The sequence below is a fragment of the Polypterus senegalus genome, chromosome 8 (assembly GCF_016835505.1).
Source record: "Polypterus senegalus isolate Bchr_013 chromosome 8, ASM1683550v1, whole genome shotgun sequence".
Classification (NCBI taxonomy): Eukaryota; Metazoa; Chordata; class Cladistia; order Polypteriformes; family Polypteridae; genus Polypterus; species Polypterus senegalus.
In genome coordinates, this window is record NC_053161.1 from 157,406,165 (window position 1) to 157,427,845 (window position 21,681).

Below are 21,681 nucleotides of genomic sequence, written 5' to 3' on the forward strand. Positions count from 1 at the left end.
CCACACTGATTTTTTGGGGCGTCTTTGAATTCAGGGCTCTGTAGGTTGATCATTTTCATTTCCATCAAACGATGTGGCATCCTTTCGTTCCTAACACATTACCCAGTCTATATCAGTATAGATATCCAGGAGGATTTCTTTTTCCCCCATTGAGATCTGATGTGTTCCTTTAATTTTTTTTGAGCAGTATATATACACCCAAAAAAAAAAAACCCTTAAATTAAATGAATTGCTGTTCTAGCAGCAAGAACCAGTCTTAGGGGAGAAAGATCCATCTTAAAAGATCACTCAAAAATATCAAGATCAGACAGTAGGGTTATTCAGTTATGAGTGCCATTAATATTCAGTTCACAAAAAGGACTTTAAAATCAAAGCCAAAAAGTTTTGCTCAATGAGACACTTCCTCCTGGATACCCAGGATTTTGGTCCTGTCAGCTTGATTTAAATTTGTTTCTAGCCTAACAGTTTGTCATGGGTAGGGTCTGTAAATTTAGACACTTGTTTGCCTCCACCACCCCAATAAGTTTTAGTCCACTACTTTTTGATCCTGATGCATATAGAAAACAAATGTTTTTGGTTAAAGAGCTGCTGGGCTTGTCTGTGGTCAATTATAGCTTTTGTCTGCATTCAAATGACAGGTGGCATGGGCTGCCACATTCATAGCCCCCCATATTTTGGGGTTCAGGTCTAGATTATGCCATTTTAATTAATAGCTGCTGTGATGTCTGAACACTGGTGGGTACCAGAGATTAAGAGCAATGGGAGATCTTCCATCAAAATTTTGACACAAGTGCATGGAGACTATTGCCTCGACTAGTAAGCACATTTGTGGAGAGGACACTTTCTACCAAAGTTGGTTAGAGAGCAGCTTTAGTACTCACACCTATAATCCTAAGCAAATTCATGGTCAGATTGTTCCATGAGGCAGTGGCCATGCATGTGGCACCATCTGTCTAAGATTCAAAAAACCAGAATGCTAATAGGCACCGGTACACCACCCCCTGAAAATGTACTATAGGCAATGCTGTGAACTTTAAAAATTTTATTGCTTAGTATTAACAGAGCCCTTTGCTTTTCTGTAAACAAAGAATAGTACAGCCACACACGAGACAGCCAGGACACCTACAACAGCACCAAGGATGGCATCTTGGAATTGGGAGTCTGCAAGGAGAAAAGAAATAAGGAATTAAAACCTAAACACACTGCACCTCACTAGGATAGATTCAAAAGCAGTCCATAACATGGCTGCATTTAAGCTGTTCAAACAAGTTACCTGCAGAGCCTTGGTCTTGCTGAGGAGACAGGGACTGAGACACAGAAGACAAAGGAGAGACCTGCTCCAGAAAAACAGGGCCAACAGAAATGGTCTCCTTCCATCCAGCTGGTGCACTCACTTCACCTGAAACACAATTGCAGTTTGTATCCCAGGCTGGACACTACAGAAGTCTTCTGGTGAGGTCACTTACTTGCTCTCCTGAGTCTGTGTTTAGGGGCACCAGAGCCCCTCTTGAAGGGAGGGGGGTTGGCACAGCTTGTGTCACAGCAGCTACAGACAGCATTGTCCCCATCCACTGAGCTCCAGATGAGGTAGCAGGTTGTGATTGGTGGCTGTGCTTTCAGGTGAACAGGTGCACCCTCATCCTCCCAGTCAGTCACTTACTGGCTCAGTGCAGAGTTGTATGAACAATCCTTATTCAAAGGATCAACATTAGCAGACACCAAGGTCACCTTCAGATGGCAGGTAATGAAGATCTGAAAGTAGACATGCAAGACTACAGTCACACCTGGGAGCTTCAAAGGATTCCTCCAAAAGAGATGGGATGAAAGGACTTACTGAACTAGTAGTCAGACCATAAAACCTGAAGGCATCCAGCTGGAACTGCATTACAGACTGGGCAACTCTGGGGGACACGAACTGGGAATTGGAGCCTGTCAGTTTACTGTCCAAGAAACACCTGCAATACACAGTCTGACTAGATCTTGGTCTGGAAATGCAATGCTATGGTCCATCTTATTACTCTCACCCACCCATTATTCCCAATGAAGGTGTAGGCTGGGGCAGATGCATTGGACGCAGGAGTGGCAACACAGCTGTCCACAAAGACACGGAGAGGCTCATGGTTCGTGCTGTCCACAGATGCTTGAAGGTTAATGAGGTCTCCTAGGAAGAAGGTGTTGGATGGACTCGGCCCACTCCAGTCACCTGCAGACAGGAATGTTACAAGGTGTTCAGATCACATCAGTGCAAATGGAAAGAAGAATTTTAAGGTTTACACCTACTGCTCATTATAACAAGTGAGAAGCCCAGAATATCCTCAGCAGATATCGTGGAGGTGTAGGGAACCCAAGTGGGGTTTAAAGCATTGCTGCTTACATTGTGTAGCCTGAGGGGAGAAAGGACATTAGAAAGGTGAGCCACCTGACAAGCTACAAGAATCTACAATGTGTTATGTACAGCACATTACCCTGATTTGAAGACCTGTGTTTTGCACTTGGCATCTGTATTTGCATTAGTATATACTAGGCCAAGTGGACTTGGTTCCCTTACCTGTTGTATTGGCATTCAATCTGCACCACAGCTGGATTTGTTCTTACAATGGGAAGACCATCACTTGAAGGATTGTAGTCAAGGGTGAAGGTGTACACTATGAGAGCTCCCAGCATCTAAAGAGCCAACAATGCTAAACTAAGAGCAAAAACATCTAGATTGGACTCTAACAGCACAGTCAGAGACCCTTTGTAGTGAAAAGGTTTAAAATATACATATATGTGTTGCACAAAGTAATTTGCTTGTAACCTTTCAGGAGAAAAGTTAAGCAAAATGACCCCTTTTATTGGCTAAAGATTACAATATGCAAGATTGAGGCAACTCGGGCCCTTTCAGGCAAGATGTAAACCTTTCAGGATTGTAACAAAACTAAGTAATTTTTTGGGTGAATGGCCAGTAGTCCTCCAAGATCTGTAAAGATCTCCCACCAAAGGGCTACCTGGAGCATTTTAAAGGATTAAAATTGGGAGAGGTGTACTGCTTTAGCATTTGCTTTAGTACCCATGTTCAAAATGCTGTGAAAGTCTTTAAGAATTTAAACATCTCCTCCTCCTATTCAAAGCAGTTTACTCGCCATATTGATTAAAGATTTCAGGTGTGAAACCTACAATGCTGGGGATGAAGAAAATGGAAAAACCTCAACTTATGTTTAATCAACTTAACAGATTTTACATTTTGAAAAAGCCATCTAAATTCTATTTAGAATGCCCACATACAGGTCACGAGTGGGCACTGCACCACCCATAAAGGGTCTATGCACACAACGCAGGCTTCACTGCTCAGTTCTCCTTTCTTGCCTATCCTGTACCAAAGCCTACGAGCACTCAGTCCGCTATGAAAACGTAAAGAAAGAGAGGATCTCGTTAAAGCGAGCCTGATCAATTGCGACTTGTGCGCCAAAACGTCCTACGAACATAAACCAGACCTGAGCCACATACAAGAGCTTTCAGTAGTAATCATCGAGAAACAAGATTAGGAAAAACAACAAGTGCGAGAGCACAATTAATCAGCTCACCTCCACGGTGCTCCCACAGCCCTGCAGAGTCGCTTCAATCACAAAGGGCTGAGCACCGGCCGGACTGGTCACACCACATCCACCCATGGAAAGATCAGAAGGCTGCACCAGCTTTTGGATGCCCAACAAGTCCGGACTGATGGTGACGATCACCTCACTGTCGGTGCACTGAGCGGTTACGGTCTGCGGAGAGCCAACTCTCGGCTCAACATAATGCATGACCGCGGGCTTCTGGTGTTTTGCGATTTGCTTCCGTCCTTTGAAACGGGGCTGCGCAAAAGCATCGCAGAAAATAAAGACCAGCAATACCACGGCAATCTGACCCTTGTCTTTACACCACATTTTGAAATAACAAAGAGGAAAATCAGCAAAACGCAGTAAAAGATAAGGAGCAGCACAGTCTTTATATACACGAATGAAGACGGTCGACAGCTTAATGGTAATAACACGTGCGGAGAAAAAGATCGCCAATCAGACACCAATCGCGTTTGAAATGAACAAGACGAATGAAATACTGATGGTAATTACGGGGAAGAGATAATAAAATTAGAATCACAAATTGAAGCATGCCAACGCGTCAGATCATTTCTGGTAGTAAACTGACCGTTCTTCTGTGGATCACGCAGCCGCCGATGGGTTTTAAATCCCTCGGTAATTAAAACCTATTTGCTTTGCATAAGTGAAGAATAAAGTGAACTAAATGTTAAGTGTGATGTCTTGAAGAAGTTTCACTCTTGAGATTAGGGGGCGAGTTGTGCATTGCAGACTAACACGGAAGACTAATGAAATATTGGACAAATGTAGTTAAAGTTAAATGTAGTCAAATGTTTTGTCGTAAAAAGTTTTTATGTAGCTTCGATTTAATCTCATTTTGTATCAAATTCATTTGAAAACGTTTGGAGTGATGCAGACAGCTCTAAGGAACTGTTTTGGTAAAATCAAATCAGCTTTGCAAAGCGGAGACAGGACAAGTATCCTTCCATTCACATTGATTTCATGTCTGATTGATTAATCGAAAAAGGTCATAAAGTAAATCACCTTGTAAAAAAATAGTGGAAAGCAACCTCAGGACAAGCAGGCCCAGTTTTGGGTGGATTGGTCCAAACAATGCAGAGACGATGATCAATTTTGCTTTGAGTCCAACAGTGGCAGTGCCTGTGACTGCTCCATGGTTATGTCATAATCTGGAAGTGGACCTCAGATAGCATAAAGAAATCTCTTTTTTAATATTTATGTAATTGTGAATCAATAGTTTTGTGGTGTAAAAGTGATCAGGAACGGCACTTGAACCTCTCAGGTTCTTTTTATATTGGTGCACAATACGTATTTAACATTCACTGGGCACAAATAAGCTGAAATACAAAGTAAGAATATCTCAACATTGGTCAAGGTAACCTACCTCAAGTTCAATGTCTTATCAGGGGCTGGAAGCCATTTGACTCATGAGACATCCCTGCCAGGATTCACTTTAAAATAATTTAATATTATAGGTCTAATGCTGTAGTCACATGGCCTGGGAGGGCAGAAAATAATAAAAACTCCAGGGGTTTTGATGAAAAGGAAAAAGAAACAAAATATTCAAGCGTGCAAAGTCCAAAAGAGCGTACACACTGACATTTTCCAGCTCTTGTTATAATAATTGGAGTTGATTAATGGGATGCGGAGTAAGTGATGTCTTCTTTTGTTTCCCCTGCTTTCTGTTTCAAAGTATTGAATTGCTGTGGAAAATGACAAACGTACAAGACTGAAAACATCATCATGAACAAAGAAAGCTGCATGAAAGTAGCCCCAGTCATCTCAAGCAGTGTTTGTCAACCACTGTATCGCAGCACAATGGTGTGCCATGACAGCTATCCAGGTGTGCAATCGAAATAATAGTGTAACGCACCGGGGTCTAAACCTGAGAGGGACAACATCCTCAGGTGGCCAAGACCTGTCTGAGGAGGACAGGACTACCTGGAGAAGCTGACGTAAAAGCAGTTCTACTATCACTATGCTGCTTGGGTGTGTGGTCACCAGCGAGTCTCCCAGGACCAGTGGATAGTGGGCATACGAACTGATTCTGAGGCAGAGACGGCCGGGCAAAGGGACAAAGTAACTGGGAGGTGCCACCAATGTGCTCACTAAGTGCTGTGAATGCTGATCTCGGAGCTGCTTTTTTACTTGCACCCTTTCGGACAGTTGAGCACAAGTATCAGAATGAGTGTGTATGTGGTTAGCAAAATTGTGAGGTGCCTTGGGATCTTATTGGTTACAAAAAGTGGTCCACCTCAGAAAAAAAAGTTGGAAAACATAGATCTAGACAATCAGAAAGCACATGAGAATTATTTCAGGCCTGAAGGAAAGGAGTGCAAAATTAATATTCAAGGAAATGCAGACATCCTGATCTTAAAGACAGAATAAGATTTATCTTGGACGTATCCTGTGGGTGTAGTACAAGACAGGGTGGGGGCGAATGATGTGTTAGGATGTGGGGGGCTGTGGACCTTACAGTGTGAAATTGTGCCAAGGTGAGATGAGACTGGCTAACCTCCATAGGACTGGGTAGACTGGCAGCAAGTGTAGAATAAAACTAGGGTGGGAATGGCTCTGTGGGTGGGCTAAATGAAAAACTAATGTGTGGAAAACAGTAGAAATGGCCAAGGAATGGGCACTCGATTAGCAGAGGTAGAATAAGATTTGGAGTCATGCTAGGGATATGTTAAGGGCAGAAGGAAGTGCACGTTTTTGGAAGATTACAGTACTGGGGGTGCAGACATTATGATGTGCGCTTTGGCAAAATGGGGAACTGGGCAAGTTGGCAAAGGATTGGGAAATTAAGAGTCAGGTGTAGAATAATATTTGGGTGGCAGGGGTGCACCTGTTCTTTTCCACATCTATAGAACAAATTATGGGAAGAAGAAAGGGGGCTGCGGATGTCAAGGACTGAAGTTTTGCCAAACAGTAGCAAAGGGAAGGCTGGCATCATATTGGACAGCATGGTGGAACGGGTTGAAAACATTTTAGTCTGGATTTGTCCTATGGGTCTGGTACTGAAGAGGCCAAGATGCACATTGAAACTATGATGAGGACCGTGAGGGCAGTTGGAATAACTGGATAGATAGATAGATAGATAGATAGATAGATAGATAGATAGATAGATAGAGAAAGGCACTATATAATAAATAGAAAGACACTATTAGATAGATAGATAGATAGATAGATAGATAGATAGATAGATAGATAGATAGATAGATAGATAGATAGATAGATAGATAGATAGATAGATAGATGTGAAAGGCACCTGTTTAACTAACCAGTGCATCAGTCACTTTTTCGAAAACAAATACTTATACTGTGTATTTTTAATGTACACTGCAAACCAAAACACTTCATGTTTAATCATTACTGTGTCCATCCATCCATCCATCCATCCATACATCCATCCATTATCCAACCCGCTTATCCTAACACAGGGTCACAGGGGTCTGCTGGAGCCAATCCCTGCCAACTTAGGGCACAAGGCACTAACAAATTACCGGGCAGGGCGCCAGCCCACCACAGGACACACACACACACCAAGCACACACTAGGGGCAATTAAGGATCGCCAATGCACCTAAACTGCATGTCTTTGAACTGGTGAAGGAAACCAGAGCTTCAGGAGGAAACCCGTGCAGACACGAAGAGAACATGCAAACTGCACGCAGGGAGGACTGCGAGGCAGCAGCGCTACTCACTGTGTCACCGTGCCGCACATCACTATTGTATGATGTTACCCCTAAATCATAGCAGATATGCATGTAAATGTAAATGATTTTGAACAGCAGTGTGGGGGTCTTCTTTCAAAATCTGTAGATGCAAATAAACACCAGCTCTCACAACCACAGCCCCTGGCAACGGTACTCAGGCTTTATAGTGCATGCTAACCCTTGAACTTTGATGAATTTTCTCCATTTTTCCATTTGACACCTCATTGTCCATGACAAAGGGATTTCCATCTTGTTTCTCCTGTGCTGGACACAGGCTCTCCTTCACTCATGAGCCCACCCTGTTAGCTAGTGCTGCCTTCAATTGCTTATGCAACATTCGTCACGTGCGCCATGCTGAGCATTTAAGTTAGCATAATATAAACAAAAATTGACAAATAAAAAATGTATCAACAAATTAAAAAACACATATTAGATCATTTTTTGTTTTCTACAACATGACCAAATTTAAATCAAATCAGTCAAAGTAATTTTAACATTTTGTGTATTTCATTTTTCTATTGTTCTATTTTTGGGGAGTTGCCCCTTATTATTGATGTATTAAAATGTCTTATATTTCCAATTTCTATAGGATGATTAACTGTTCTTCTCTGCCTATTGTAGAAGTCCAGCTCCCTGGCACACACAGGCACACACCAATGTTTACACAAAGCACACATTTATTTATAATAAAGTCGACAGCACACAGTGCCCTTGCACCAGTCACCCACCTCCTCAAGTCTTCACCACCTCCACTCTTCTCCTCTCCTTTCCAACGAGCTCAGTCCCTGTTCCTCCCGACTGCAGCTGACGAATGGAGGGAGGCGGCCCCTTTTAAGTCCACCCGGAAGTGCTCCAGGTGCCTCCTGACGAGCTTCCTGTGGCACTTCCTGGTGTGGCGGAATTGCCTCACAAGCACCCAGAAGCACTCCGAGTGTCCCTGGTTTTCCTGACGTGCTGATGTCCAGGGCCTCACAGGCATCTGGGTACCCCTAGCGGTGGCCACGGGCACCTATAGGGTTGAGCTTCCATGCTCCGTTCCAATGGTCCGAAGGAAGTGTAGTCCTTCTTCTGGTTCTTCCAGGTGTACGGGTTGGGCACAGCCCCCAGCCGCCTGCCACACTATATAAGCTTAGGAATGTCTTTGTCCAGTCAGAGTGGGTCATGACAAATGAGGAATTCACTTACAGTTCCCCAATGAATCCTTTAAATTATGCAAATTTTAAATAATTTTTTATACAGTAATAATATAAAAGTATATATATATATATATATATATATATATATATATATATATATATATATATATATATATATATATATATATATATATATATATATATATATATATATATACATAGTACTGTATATTGTAAGGTTTCAAAACTCTTTTGGGACTCCCCCTAATGAGACAGCACACTAAAGAGTATCCCAAAGCACAATCGCCGCCGTGTCTGTGGGAGCCAGCGTATCTGTTGCCAGGGCAACAGCAGGCTCCCAGCACTCACTGGAAAAGCAAATCCAAGCCGACTGCGTTCACACTATAAGTCATTGATGGGTGTTGCAAGGAACATTATGAAGGCAGGGAACAGGATTATTTGGCAATTAACCTGGCCACAAACCTGCCTGACTGCCGTGTCTGCGTATTGGAGAGTGGCAGATCCCACTACAATAAATATCCATGCTCTTCCTGTTTCAAGCTGAATAAAGTTGATTTTGCTAAAGTACTGAGACTCAGCCTCATGTTTTCGGGTGCAAGACAGGGATATACAGTATATATATATATATATAAACTGCTCAAAAAAATTAAAGGAACACTTTGAAAACACATCAGATCTCAATGGGAAAAAGAAATCCTCCTGGATATCTATACTGATATAGACTGGGTAATGTGTTAGGAACGAAAGGATGCCACATCGTTTGATGGAAATGAAAATGATCAACCTACAGAGCCCTGAATTCAAAGACGCCCCAAAAATCAGAGTGAAAACATTATGTGGCAGGCTAGTCCATTTTGCGAAAATTTAATTACAGCAACTCAAAATTGTACGCAGCACTTTGTATGGCCCCTGTGTTCTTGTATACATGCCTGACAACATTGGTGCATGCTTCTAATGAGATGACAGATGGTGTTGTGGGGGATCTCCTCCCAGATCTGGACCAGGGCATCACTGAGATCCTGGACAGTCTGAGGTGCAACCTGGTGGCATTGGATGGACCAAAACATAATGTCCCAGAGGTGTTCTATTGGATTTAGGTCAGGAAAGTGTGGTGGCCAGTCAATGGTATCAATTCCTTCATCCTCCAGGAACTGCCTGCATACTCTCACCACATGAGGCCAGGAATTGTCGTGCACCAGGAGCCACTGTACCAGCATAGGGTCTGACAATGGGTCCAAGGATTTCATCCAGATACCTAATGGCAGCCAAATTGCCTTTGTCAAGCCTGTAGCGGTCTGTGTGACCCTCCATGGATATGCCTCCCTAGACAATCATTAACCCACCACCAAACTGCTCATTTTGAATGATGTTACAGGCAGCATAATGTTCTCCATGGCTTCTCCAGACCCTTTCACTTCTGTCACGTGCTCAGGGTGAACCTGCTCTCATCTGTAAAAAGCACAGGGCACCAGTGGTGCATCTGCCAATTCTGGTATTCTATGGCGAATGCCAATCGAGCTGCATGCTGCTAGGCAGTGAGCTCAGGGTCCATTAGAGGACATGGGGCCCTTGGGTCACCCTCACGAAGTCTTTCTGGTTGTTTGGTCAGAGACATTCACACCAGTGGCTTACTGGAGGTCATTTTGTAGGGCTCTGGCAGTGCTCATCCTGTTCCTCCTTGCCCAAAGGAGCAGATACTGGTCCTGCTGATGGGTTATGGACCTTCTATGGCCCTCTCCAGCTCTCCTAGAGTAACTGCTTGTCTCCTAGAATCTCCTCCATGCCCTTGAGACTGTGCAGGGAGACACAGCAAACCTTCTGGCAATGACACATATTGATGTGCCATCCTGGAGAAGTTGGACTACCTGTGCAACCTCTGTAGGGTCCAGGTATCGCCTCATGCTACCAGTAGTGACACTGACTGTAGCCAAATTCAAAACTAGTGAAGAAACAGTCAGAAAAGATGAGGAGGGAAAAATGTCAGTGGCCTCCACCTGTTAAACTATTCCTGTTTTGGGGGTCATCTCATTGTTGCCCCTCTAGTGCATCTGTTGTTAATTTCATTAACACCACAGCAGCTGAAACTGATTAACAACCCCCTCTGCTACTTAACTGACCAGATTAATATCCCATAAGTTTCAGTGACTTTATGCTATACTCTGATTAAAAAGTGTTCCTTTAATTCTTTTGAGCAGTATATATATATATATATATATACATATATATATATATATATATATATATATATATATATATATATATATATATATATATGTATAGGGTGGTCCAGATCTAATTATGTAGATCCAGATCATCTGGATGACTTTGATTTATATGGGGATGATTCCAATTCGGTGTGAAGACGATTCTTCATGTCGTCAGTTCACACATCACACATCTCGATGGTCCATGATTTTTCAGGTGATTTTCTATGTAAAAACTTAATAAGTTATAGCATAATGAAAATTGCATAATTAGATCTAGACCACCCTATAGTATATATATATATACAGTCGACCCTTGGTATATACGACCGGCCTTACATGCGATCAACTTGATTTATGACCAAAATGTTTGTTTTAATTTACGACCAACATCTTGCGTTACGGTCCAAATGCGGTCACGTGTATCCGCTTGTGCGATTGTAAACAAACAGCCGAGAGCGTTCGTAAGTCATTGTATATATACATATTAGATGCTACATGGCCCGAAGAGGGTATGATTCCTTATTCAGACAGGAGGCTCCTAACAGGCAGATAGGCAACCTGGCCAGGAAGGAGGAGGGGATCATACCAGGAAGGAAGGACCAAAAGTGATTGAACACACAGCCCACTGAATGAAGATGTCACTGGAAGTTTTTAACTGCCCCAGCACACTACATGGCAGTGGCCCTGGATATCAGTACCCAGTGGGAAGCCAGCAGGGCTGCTCTGCCAGGCTACATTCCCATGGGTGCTGCAAGAGAGCGCTGCAGGAAGACAAGCTCCCTGTTATAATGGACTGTAACATAACCTGGAAGTGATACCATCTGGCAGTAGCCCTGGAACTGGAAGTACTCTCAGGTCCATAATAAAAGGGACCACACCCCCTTTTCCAGGTGAGTCGGAGCTGAGTAGTAAGGTGGTGAGAGGTGAATTGTGGAGAGAGAAAACCTGTGCTTGTGTTACATTGAAGGTATTGTGGTGAATAAGAACCATCCTTTATTTGAACCCGGGACTCTTGGTGTGTTCATGTTGGAGGTTTGGACCAATGCCCTGGTTTGCTGCAAAAAAAAAAAAAATATATATACATATATATATATATATATATATATATATATATATATATATATATATATATATATATATATATATATATATATATATATATATACACATATTTGTATAGAGTGACACGTGAGTCACTGTCTTTCATCAGAGAGAAGATGCTGAGCCCAAAGTCTTCAAGAAAACCTACTTTTCTCCAATCAAAACAGGAAAAGTCAACATATTTTTTAAATGGCAGCTACCACAAACAAAGAAGCAGTGACGGGGTCAGGTCAGTGGCCATATTAGAATGCTCCCCACATCAACCATCAGGCAACAGATGCATTACAGAGCGAGGCTGCGAACTTGTACTTGCCTCTTTGACACCATGAACCTGCATTTGCCTGGGCAACGGACAAACAATCTCTGCCTGTGTCAACTGCTTATCAGTGGTCCAAACCTTCAAGCTCTGCCCTTTAAATTTCAGAGGTAGTCTCATACATTTTAACGACCCTATGGACACAGTGGATGTTCCCCCAGTCCATGTTTGTGTAAGGGGCCTGCTGGAGCAAATCATGGTGAGCTACACGGAGGTCACTACCAATGTCCAACAGAGCCAGGACTTTGTGTCCAGCCAACTTAACAGAGACCTTAGAATTTTCCTTTTTCAACATCTTGTGAGAATCTTGAGAGATGTGTACCAGAGCCAGACCAAGGTCCATGGACTATGGTGGCGAGAGGCAGCACTTCCGAGCGAAATGTTCTTTTTGATCACAGCCAAAGCACCTGTACTCAATCCCAGCTGTGAAGTTCCTACGATAGTACCGTCTACCTAGAGCATCAATCTGTGTACCCCAAGCAGTGGCATCAGCAACTTTAGGAGCCTGGACTTGAATAGGAGGGGCCGAGGAAGGGAGTGGCAACAGATATTGTTCTGGAGAGAGGCGAGGACAAGTTGGAGGTGGAGGCTGAGATCCATAGCATGAGCGATTGACCATCTGGAGTGGACATGATGATTGGGTCGAAGTCAGTGCCACATTAGGACAGGCCCTCTGCTTCCAGATGGCTTAGGTGCCCTTCAATTTGCAGCTCAGGTCTAGCAGCAAGTGGACATCATTCCAATGCATCTCATCACAAAGGACCTCATTTATCCCTGACAAGACTGTGTCTATAGCGAGCTTTCTTCAATGCATTTGAAGGTGTCTCCAGAAAACCAGCTTTGAATCTGGTGTACCAAACCCTGGACCCGTCCCTATATAGGGCGATCAGAATCGATTCACCACAGCTAAAACCGATATCCCTTGGCCAGGGGGCTCATAGCCATATGCAGTTTACAGTTTATTTTTGTATAGCCCAAAATCACACAGGAAGTGCCGCAATGGGCTTTAACAGGCCCTGCCTTTTGACAGCCCCCCAGCCTTGACTCTCTGAGAAGACAAGGAAAAACTCCCAATAAAACCTTGTAGGGAAAATGGAAGAAACCTCGGGAAAGGCAGTTCAAAGAGAGACCCCTTTCCAGGTAGGTTGGGCGTGCAGTAGGTGTCAAAAGTAGGGGGTCAATACAATACAATATACACAACAGAACAATTCCTTAAGACAGCATAATAAAAATTTTAGAATTACGGTTTAACAGTAGATGATATGACATAATTAGGTTTGGATATTTTTAGAGTCCTGGAGACCTCATCCATCTAGCTGCATTTCCATTTGGCCATGCCACGGCTGAAACATTGCTCCGATGAAATGGAGGAGGATCCATTGATACAAGAAGTCAAAATCACAAGTGTGTCAGGAGAAAGATTTAGCATGACCTGTACGGCCTCCCTGGTCATAACAGAGGTCATAATTGATGCCCAGCCTCCCTTGTCCCAGCACATCAGTATTGCTATGCATTCCAAACAGAATAGGAAGCACTCTGGGATGTATAAGGGAGACATCTTCACCAGCACATCTCTGGGACAGGCAAGGGCAGGAGTGCCTACAGTAGCCTCATCCAGTTCTGGTTGGAGAGGAACATCGTATGACTGTTGAGGATCCATTGGTGCAAGACCCCACTTATGGTACCATGTGAGTCTCGGTCGTACACTTGAGAGAAGATGCTGTATCCAAATGCTTCAAGATCACCAACTTTATTCCAATCAAAACAGGAACATTCAGCATATTTATTCAAACAGGAACAACCACTTCAATACACGCAGACACAGCAAACAAGCAGTGACAGGGCCAGGTCAGGGGTCGGGTTAGTATGCTCTCCACATCAATCATTGGGTGACAGATGTGTTATGCCATGAGGCTGTGAACTTGAAGTTGCCTCGGCAACATACAAGCAATCCTCGACAGACGCGTCAACTGTGTTTCACCATGCAGCACACGGCATTTAATATTTTTCTCACCATGTACACTTTCTTATGTTGTAGATTTTCTTTAAAATAGATACATTTGCTATTTTTGACAACCATCTACACTCAATAAACCATAATGACAAAGTTAAAACATGTTTTCAAATAGAACTGCAAATTTATAAAAAAAATCAATAACTGAAATCTCTCATTTACATAAATATTCAGACCATTTGCTGTGGCTCTCCAAATTGTGGTATTGGGCCCGTTTGCTTTAAATCTCCTTGAGATGTTTCTAGACGTTGATTGGAGTCCACTTGGGGCAAATTGAATTGATGCCTATTTAAGGTGTAACAATTCAATTTACATGTCAGGACAAAAATCAAATTGTGGTAAGTTATATATCAGAGGAAGGGGATAAAGCCACTGATGAAACTTTAAGTGATCCTTGGTGTGCAGAGACTTCAAAACTGTGAAACAGAAGAAGTTTGGAACCTCCAGGACTCTTCTCTGAGTTGACTGTCCAGCCAAACTGTTAGGGTCAGGGCTGAGTTTTTGGGTCTTATTGCTTTTTCTCTATTAGGTTTCCACGGACGTGGTCTTTGGGGGTTGTGACATTGAGATTAATTAGCATGACAAAATAAAATGTGTTCATTTGTACCAAGCTTTATCTGATCTGCAGATGAATAATTGAACAAAACTCTCTTCCTGCTAATTGATTTTCGTGCCTTGCCTGGTTTTGACTTTCTTGATTTGATTTAATTTGATTTTTGCCTCTCTATGTCGGTATCTTAGTCATTTGATTTAAAATTTAATTTTTTGTTATGCCTTTTGCATGCATCTCCTGGTTTGTCCTAAAAATAAGTAATTTGTATCCTGCTGAGCCAGAACACAAACTGAGTAATCAGGCATGAAAAGTCAGGGAGATGACCATCAACACAACATTCACTCTAACAGACCTTTACAAGTCCTATGCTGAGACGGTAGAACCTGTTAGAAGGACAAACATCTCAACAGCACTCCATCAATCAGGTGTTTCTGGACGAGTGGTTTACTCCTGCTTGGAGTTTGCCAAATGGTTTTTAGAACATTCTGAGTTTATTTCACATGTCTGCCAAACACTTCACACTGGTCATCTTAGTCTAATAGCATACCTATGGTGAAGTGTGACAGTGGCACCAACATGCTGTAGACATGCTTCTCAGTGTCAGAGACAGGAAGCCTGGTCAGAATAAAGGGAAGAATAAATGCAGACAAATACACAGAGATCCTTAAAGAAAACCTTCTCCAGAGTGCACGTGACCTCAAGCTGGAGTGACAGCTCACCTTCAAGCATGCCAATGACCTGGAGCATACAGCCCAGACAACACTGGAGTGAATTTGGGACAAGTCTGAATGTCATTGAGTGGCCCAACATTAGCCCAGACTTCAACACCATAGAACATCTGTGGGGAGACCAGAAGATGGCAGTTTCCAGATGTTGTCTATCAAATCTACTGAAACTTAAAAGGATTTGCCAGGAACAATGGGATACACTCCCCAAATCCAGGTGTGCAAAGCTTATAGAGATTCACTCATGGAGACTCAAAGCTGTAATTGCAGCTGAAGATACTTCCACAACGTACTGAATTGTGCGTGTGTGAAAGTACATAAATGAAATATTTTTAGTTTCAATACATTTTCAGACTTTTCTAAAAACATGTCTTCACTTTGGGTTATTGAGTGTAAAGTGTGCAGAAACTGAGGATGTCTGACTATTTTCTGCATCCACTATAAATAAATCTGAAACAATGGGACTCTCAAAGTAGCAAGAGGAGTGTTGGTAGAGGCCCTGAGCCACTGGGAGTTTCTATTGCACTTGGACCGAAGAGACCGCATTCTGTTCAAACCTCCCTTCAAACTAGTATGGAGTAGCCATTTGCTGTTCCTTGACTTACTATGCCGACCTGATTACTGCTACCTGAAAGCAATTTACACTTTTTTAGTTTAAGTGGAATGTGGCGTCACCTTTTGATATTTTACACTTAATTTGCAGACACATTGTACTCAAATGCCAGTTCAGGTTTCATAAGATAGCTAAAATTGGCCTTCCATTGGAATGCTGCCTCTGAATCTTCAACAGAGAAGACTGCATGCAGAGTCGATGTCACTGATCAAGACATATTCACAGCCCAGAGACATCTGGATCTTAATTCATTTACCACGATGGTCAGTGAGAAAAATGACTATAACTCTACCTGTGTATCAGTTATGGACCAAAAGGCTTGGCTTATGAACCCAAGAAGCCCAAGTCAACTACATCCTTTATAACCCAACTCCAGCATTAGTTCAGTTCCTTCTGTTTCACTAAATGTCTGCTTGGACTTTTGCTCTTTAGTACCAACCTTACTGTACAGGATGGCCGTTAACAAAAGACTGAAGAGACCCTTTCACTTTCAAGGGTATTCCTGTGCTGGACAGTAAGATGGTGCCAAGTTGAATCCAACCTCAGTAGGAAACATAAAAAGATTACAGAAAAGCAACTCTTTCTTCCAGCAGACTATGTAACATATGAGGAGCGTCAGATAGGAAATCTTGGAGTGTAACTGCAGTACAACCAGCAAACACGAGGTATGACCAAACACCCAAACCCACAATGCAACAGAGCCCCTGAACAAAGACAAGGCACTTTTGTCATTCTTCTCAGTATCACAGACCACATGGTGGTCTATAAAAGAATGGAGGTGATGCATTTTCCTGTCTAATCAAAGGACAAAAATAAGCACACCAGATATAAATTTGGTTCCAAGACAGTTTGCAACATCAGTTTGTTCGCTTTACCCCCAGCAATCTAAATGCAAGTGTTTCTGGATTTCTTCCAAATTGAAACTGTGGGTACACAATCACAGAGTGGGACAGGTGCCAGTAGTGGAAACAAGAGCTTATAACCAGATAGAAACTTAAAAGCTCATTTGACAGGCCCCCCTGTTTACATATAAATGTAAAATGCTCTCCATTGAAAGAAGTGTTTCCTTTTTGTTAAGTTCTGGCGTGATTTTGGTGCATAGAGGTTTTTAATACAATAAAAAGGAGACTGCATGACTGGTGTTTTTTTACCCTGATCAAGAAGCTTCAGAGAGTGTTGTTATTCTTCCGACATCAGTATATTACCCAAGCGTACGCTGTTAAAAGTTTTCTTGCTATCGCAATGACAATTAATCTATATGTCAACACCCCCTAAAACAATTAAAAAAACATTAAAAAGCTGGTGTGGAATGAAACAAGCAAAAGCTGCCAAAAACCGGACAGATTAGCTATTGTTTAAGGTAGTAATTGGCCCCAAAACACTTTAAAAAACATTTAAAAGCTTGTCTGGAATGAGTTTTCTTGAGAAATTCTTAAGTCAGGGGTCCTCAAGTTTTTATTCTCGTCTACCATCATGTATAGGTCGGGTCTTGAAACCCGAAAAATCGATCATATCAGACCGACTTGTACGCCCGTTCAAAAATGCGACACTTAATTTTATTTTTACACGTTCTTGCCTCCTTCAATCTCACATCAGTTTCTCAGGCACATTGAATTTTGGTCACAGTAGAGCGAGATTAGGAGCGCACGCTGATACAGCGCATTGCCGCACCCACATAGAAAAAGAAGGCCGTGTGCTCCGTTACTCTCAGGTGGGCGTTAACATATCGTAATCTCTTGGGCCAATAGAGTGGGCTTTCCACATTCGATTATACGAGCGACATTATAAAATACTAGAAATTGTACGATAAAAATCAAACTCTGACTTATCCACGGGAGAACTTGTCCGTGAGTTCGGGAATTAGAAAGCAGTCCATGCGGATGATGAAACTTAGTATTGAACTATTTAGCTTTTTAATGCTTGCATTCATCTAGGAGCAATTGTAATTTCACTGTAGAGTGTCCTTCTGTGAGAACATATCCATGTGTTGTGCGGACCAGAACAAATTTAAATGTCCTTCCAATTCATCATTTATTTCTAAACTTTTTTTTTTTTTTAAATCACCGCTAGTTCATGGCAAGTACGTGAGCTGCTACTTGGTTTATTGGTTATCTGCATCTCATTACTAATGAATGTCTGATAAAGATAACGGACAACAATTCAAACTTAACGCTGCTGCTTAAATCTAATAGGCAATTAGGATTTCTGAACGGTAACATGCAAGGGAACTAAAATTAAGCTCCAAAACATTGCTTTGCTAATAAAAGGGTTCTAATGAAGAAATTGGTTAGAAGTGAAAATCTGCAACCATAGCAGACCCCCCAGGACTGTAATTGAGGACCCCTGATCTACAATAACTAAAATTTGTCTTTGATGAATAAAAGACACTAACAAGGCATTTACAGCAACATTCATCAGCATCAAGGACCAAGTTCTAGTTTGGACCCTGGTTGGAATGAAAGCCTGTAGCCAATTCAGCCCTACAGCAGCACAATTGAGGACCTCTGCTTCTAGTCATAAATTCAAAACCTGTACCTCTTACAACAGAATCCTTGTTACAAGGAACCTACAGTATACTTTGTTGTTGCACCAGTTGGCATTATTTAATCAAATCCCAGAAACTAGCAGAAAATGTCAAAGGTTGATTTGTATCCACCTGGGTCAATAGATCTTTAGTTCTGACATCCCAGCTGGATCATGAAACTGAGCCTTACACCCTCAAGGGCAACTACTTTTGAAAGATACACAAAAATAAATTTAATCTAAATGAATTGCTGTTCTAGCAGCAAGAACCTGTCTTAAGGGAGAAAGATACTCCATCTTAAAGATTACTCAGAACACAAGATCTGACAACAGGGTGGCTCCGTTATGAATGCCATTAAAATTCAATCCACAAGGACTCTAAATCAAAGCCCAAATGTTTTGATCAATGACAAACTTCTTCCTGGATACCCAGGATTTGTCCAGTCAGCTTTTTTTAAAAAGCTTTTTCTAGTTTGTCATGGGTAGGGTCTGTAAATTTAGACACTTGTTTGCCCCCCTCCTCCCCCCAATTTAGACCACTACGTCATGATGCTGATGCATATAGAAAACAAAATGGTTTTTGGTTTCTGAGAAAGAGCTGCTGGGCTTGTTTCAAAGCAGACAAAAGCAAAGCTATATTGATCACAAATGGCAGGTGGCATGGGCTGCCAGATTCATAGCCCCCCCAACCCCCCATTTTGAGGCTCAGGTCTAGATTGTGCCATTAATTAAAAGCTGCTGTGATGTCTGAACAGCTGGTGGGTACCAGAGATTAAGAGGAATGGGAGATTTTCCATCAAAATTTGACACGAGTGCTGTGCCCTGTGTTGGCTCCAGCAGAGCCCCCATGACTCTGTTCAGATTCAGCGGGTTGGAAAATGGATGGATGCATGGAGACTACTGCCTCAGCTAGTAGGCACATTTGTGGAGATGACACTTTCTACTAAAGTTTGTTAGAGAGCAGCTGCCTTACTACTCAGACCATCAATTTGCCTAGGATTATAGGTGCAAGATTGTTCCATGGAGGTACTGGCCATACATGTGGCACCATTTGTCTATAAGACTCAATAAGAACAAAGTATGCTATTAAATAGGCACCAGTACACCACCCTTCTAAACGAAAAAACGACACTTAAGGCAATGCTGTGAACTTGCCAACTTTTATTGCTTAGCATTACCAATGCCCTTTGCTTTTCTGTAGGCAAAGAATAGTACAGCCACACACGAGACAGCCAGGACACCTACAACAGCACCAAGGATGGAATAGTGGAATTGGGAGCCTGCAAAAGAGAAAAGAAATTAGGAATGAAGAAAACCTAAACACACTGCAACTCACTAGGCTAGATTCAAAAGCAGTCCTTAACTTGGCTTGCATTTAGGCTGTTCAAACATGTTAAGTTACCTGCAGAGACTTCATCTTGCTGAAGAGACAGGGACTGAGATAAAGACGGAGAGACCTGCTCCAGAAAAAGAGGGCCAACAGAAATGGTCTCCTGCCATCCAGCTGGTGCACTCACTTCACCTGAAAAATACAAATTACAGTTTGTGTATCCCAGGCTGGACACTGAAGAAGTCTGCTGGTGAGATCACTTACTTGCTCTCCTAGGTCTGTGTTTATGGGTACCAGAGCCCCTCCTGAAGGGATGGGGGTTGGCACAGCTTGTGTCACAGCAGCTACAGACAGCATTGTCCCCATCAACTGAGCTCCACCTGAAAGCACAGCCACCAATCACAACCTGCTATCTCATCTGAACAGCTGCACCCTCATCCGGTCAGTCACTTACTGGCTCAGTGCAGAGTTGTATGAACAATCCTTATTCAAAGGATCAACATGAGCGGACACCAAGGTCACCTTCAGATGGCAGGTAATGAAGATCTGAAAGTAGACATGCAAGAGACTAACGTCACACCTGGGAGCTTCAATGGGATTCCTCCAATGGAGAGGAATGGACTTACTGAACTAGTAGTCAGGCCATAAAACCTGAAGGCATCAAGCTGGAACTGCAGGACAGACTGGGCAACTCTGGGGGACACGAACTGGGAATTGGAGCCTGTCAGTTTGCTGTCCAAGAAACACCTGCAATACACAAAAGCGACCATAGCATTGCGTTTCCAGACTAAGATCTTGTCAGACTATTGCTCACACCCACCCATTATTCCCAATGAAGGTGTAGGCTGGGGCAGATGCATTGGACCCAGGAGTGGCCACACAGCTGTCCACAAAGACACGGAGAGGCTCATGGTTAGTGCTGTCCACAGATGCTTGAAGGTTAATGAGGTCTCCAAGTAAGAAGGTGTTGGATGGACTCGGCCCACTCCAGTCACCTGCAGACAGGAATGTTACAAGGTGTTCAGATCACATCAGTGCAAATTGAAAGTAGGATTTTTAAATGTGTACACCTACTGCTCATTATAACAAGTGAGAAGCCCAGAATATCCTCAGCAGATATCGTGGAGGTGTAGGGAACCCAAGTGGGGTTTAAGGCATTGCTGCTTACATTGTGTAGCCTGGGGAAAGAGGACATTAGAAAAAGGGGATCAATAGGGCTAGGCTTTGAAATTTGGATTCAAGTGGCCTAGAGTTTTTTAGGACAGGTTCTTGCAATGAAGATACAGCCAGAAATTGGGATGTTAAACTTGCAATGTCACTTGAGACCTTCATTCTAGGTACAAGTCATACCTGTTGTATTGGCATTCAATTTGCACCACAGCTGGATTTGTTCTTACAATAGGAAGACCATCAATTGGAGAAGGATTGTAGTCCAGGGTGAAGGTGTACACTATGAGAGCTCCCAGCATCTAAAGGGAAGAGTCAACAAATTTAAATACTGCAATCTTTAAGGACATTTAGCCAGTGGACTAGTCAATATGTAAGCATTATAGTCATTCAATGGACTTTGACCTAAACCCTTCCAAGTCAATTACTCCTCTAATTGACAACTCACTTCTGCCCTTCCCATTTGTAACCTGAAAGATAAGCTGCAAGATTGTAGGTGGCCCTCCAGTATGTTCCAGTTTCAGATCTACAAGAGAATGACTGGGCAGGTCAGTCCAATACTATCCACTTGCAAAGCCACAGCACCATACATCACAGTAGTTCAACCCAGAAATGACATCATGGGGCAGGTCTTATTCTTGGACACCCACATCAAGAAACCAACTATGCAAAGTAATTTGGC

The 21,681-nt window shown here is 42.6% G+C and overlaps 2 protein-coding genes across 3 annotated transcripts in view; both read right to left on the reverse strand.

Annotated features, from left to right (window-relative positions):
• Positions 1-1,032: 1,032 nt before the first annotated feature.
• The window catches only part of LOC120533207 (zona pellucida sperm-binding protein 3-like), a 116,510-nt gene continuing 95,861 nt past the window's right edge, over positions 1,033-21,681 (reverse strand). Inside the window, exons 2-10 of one of the 2 annotated variants that reach the window (XM_039759973.1) lie at positions 21,183-21,301; positions 20,907-21,010; positions 20,653-20,827; positions 20,459-20,579; positions 20,287-20,378; positions 20,097-20,212; positions 19,960-20,024; positions 1,274-1,334; positions 1,033-1,161 (exon numbers count right to left, since the gene is read on the reverse strand). In XM_039759973.1, coding sequence (XP_039615907.1) covers positions 1,043-1,161; positions 1,274-1,334; positions 19,960-20,024; positions 20,097-20,212; positions 20,287-20,378; positions 20,459-20,579; positions 20,653-20,827; positions 20,907-21,010; positions 21,183-21,301 — 972 coding nt within the window. In that variant the 3' untranslated portion in view covers positions 1,033-1,042. Of the gene's footprint in view, positions 1,162-1,273; positions 1,335-19,646; positions 19,783-19,904; positions 20,025-20,096; positions 20,213-20,286; positions 20,379-20,458; positions 20,580-20,652; positions 20,828-20,906; positions 21,011-21,182; positions 21,302-21,681 lie in introns of those variants that run through there. The other variant, XM_039759975.1, reaches the window with a different exon arrangement.
• Positions 1,467-21,681, reverse strand: part of LOC120533205 (zona pellucida sperm-binding protein 3-like) — a 90,995-nt gene continuing 70,780 nt past the window's right edge. The window contains exons 2-6 of the mRNA XM_039759967.1: positions 2,549-2,664; positions 2,281-2,384; positions 2,029-2,203; positions 1,835-1,955; positions 1,467-1,752 (exon numbers count right to left, since the gene is read on the reverse strand). Coding sequence (XP_039615901.1) covers positions 1,657-1,752; positions 1,835-1,955; positions 2,029-2,203; positions 2,281-2,384; positions 2,549-2,664 — 612 coding nt within the window. The 3' untranslated portion in view covers positions 1,467-1,656. The remainder of the gene's footprint in view (positions 1,753-1,834; positions 1,956-2,028; positions 2,204-2,280; positions 2,385-2,548; positions 2,665-21,681) is intronic.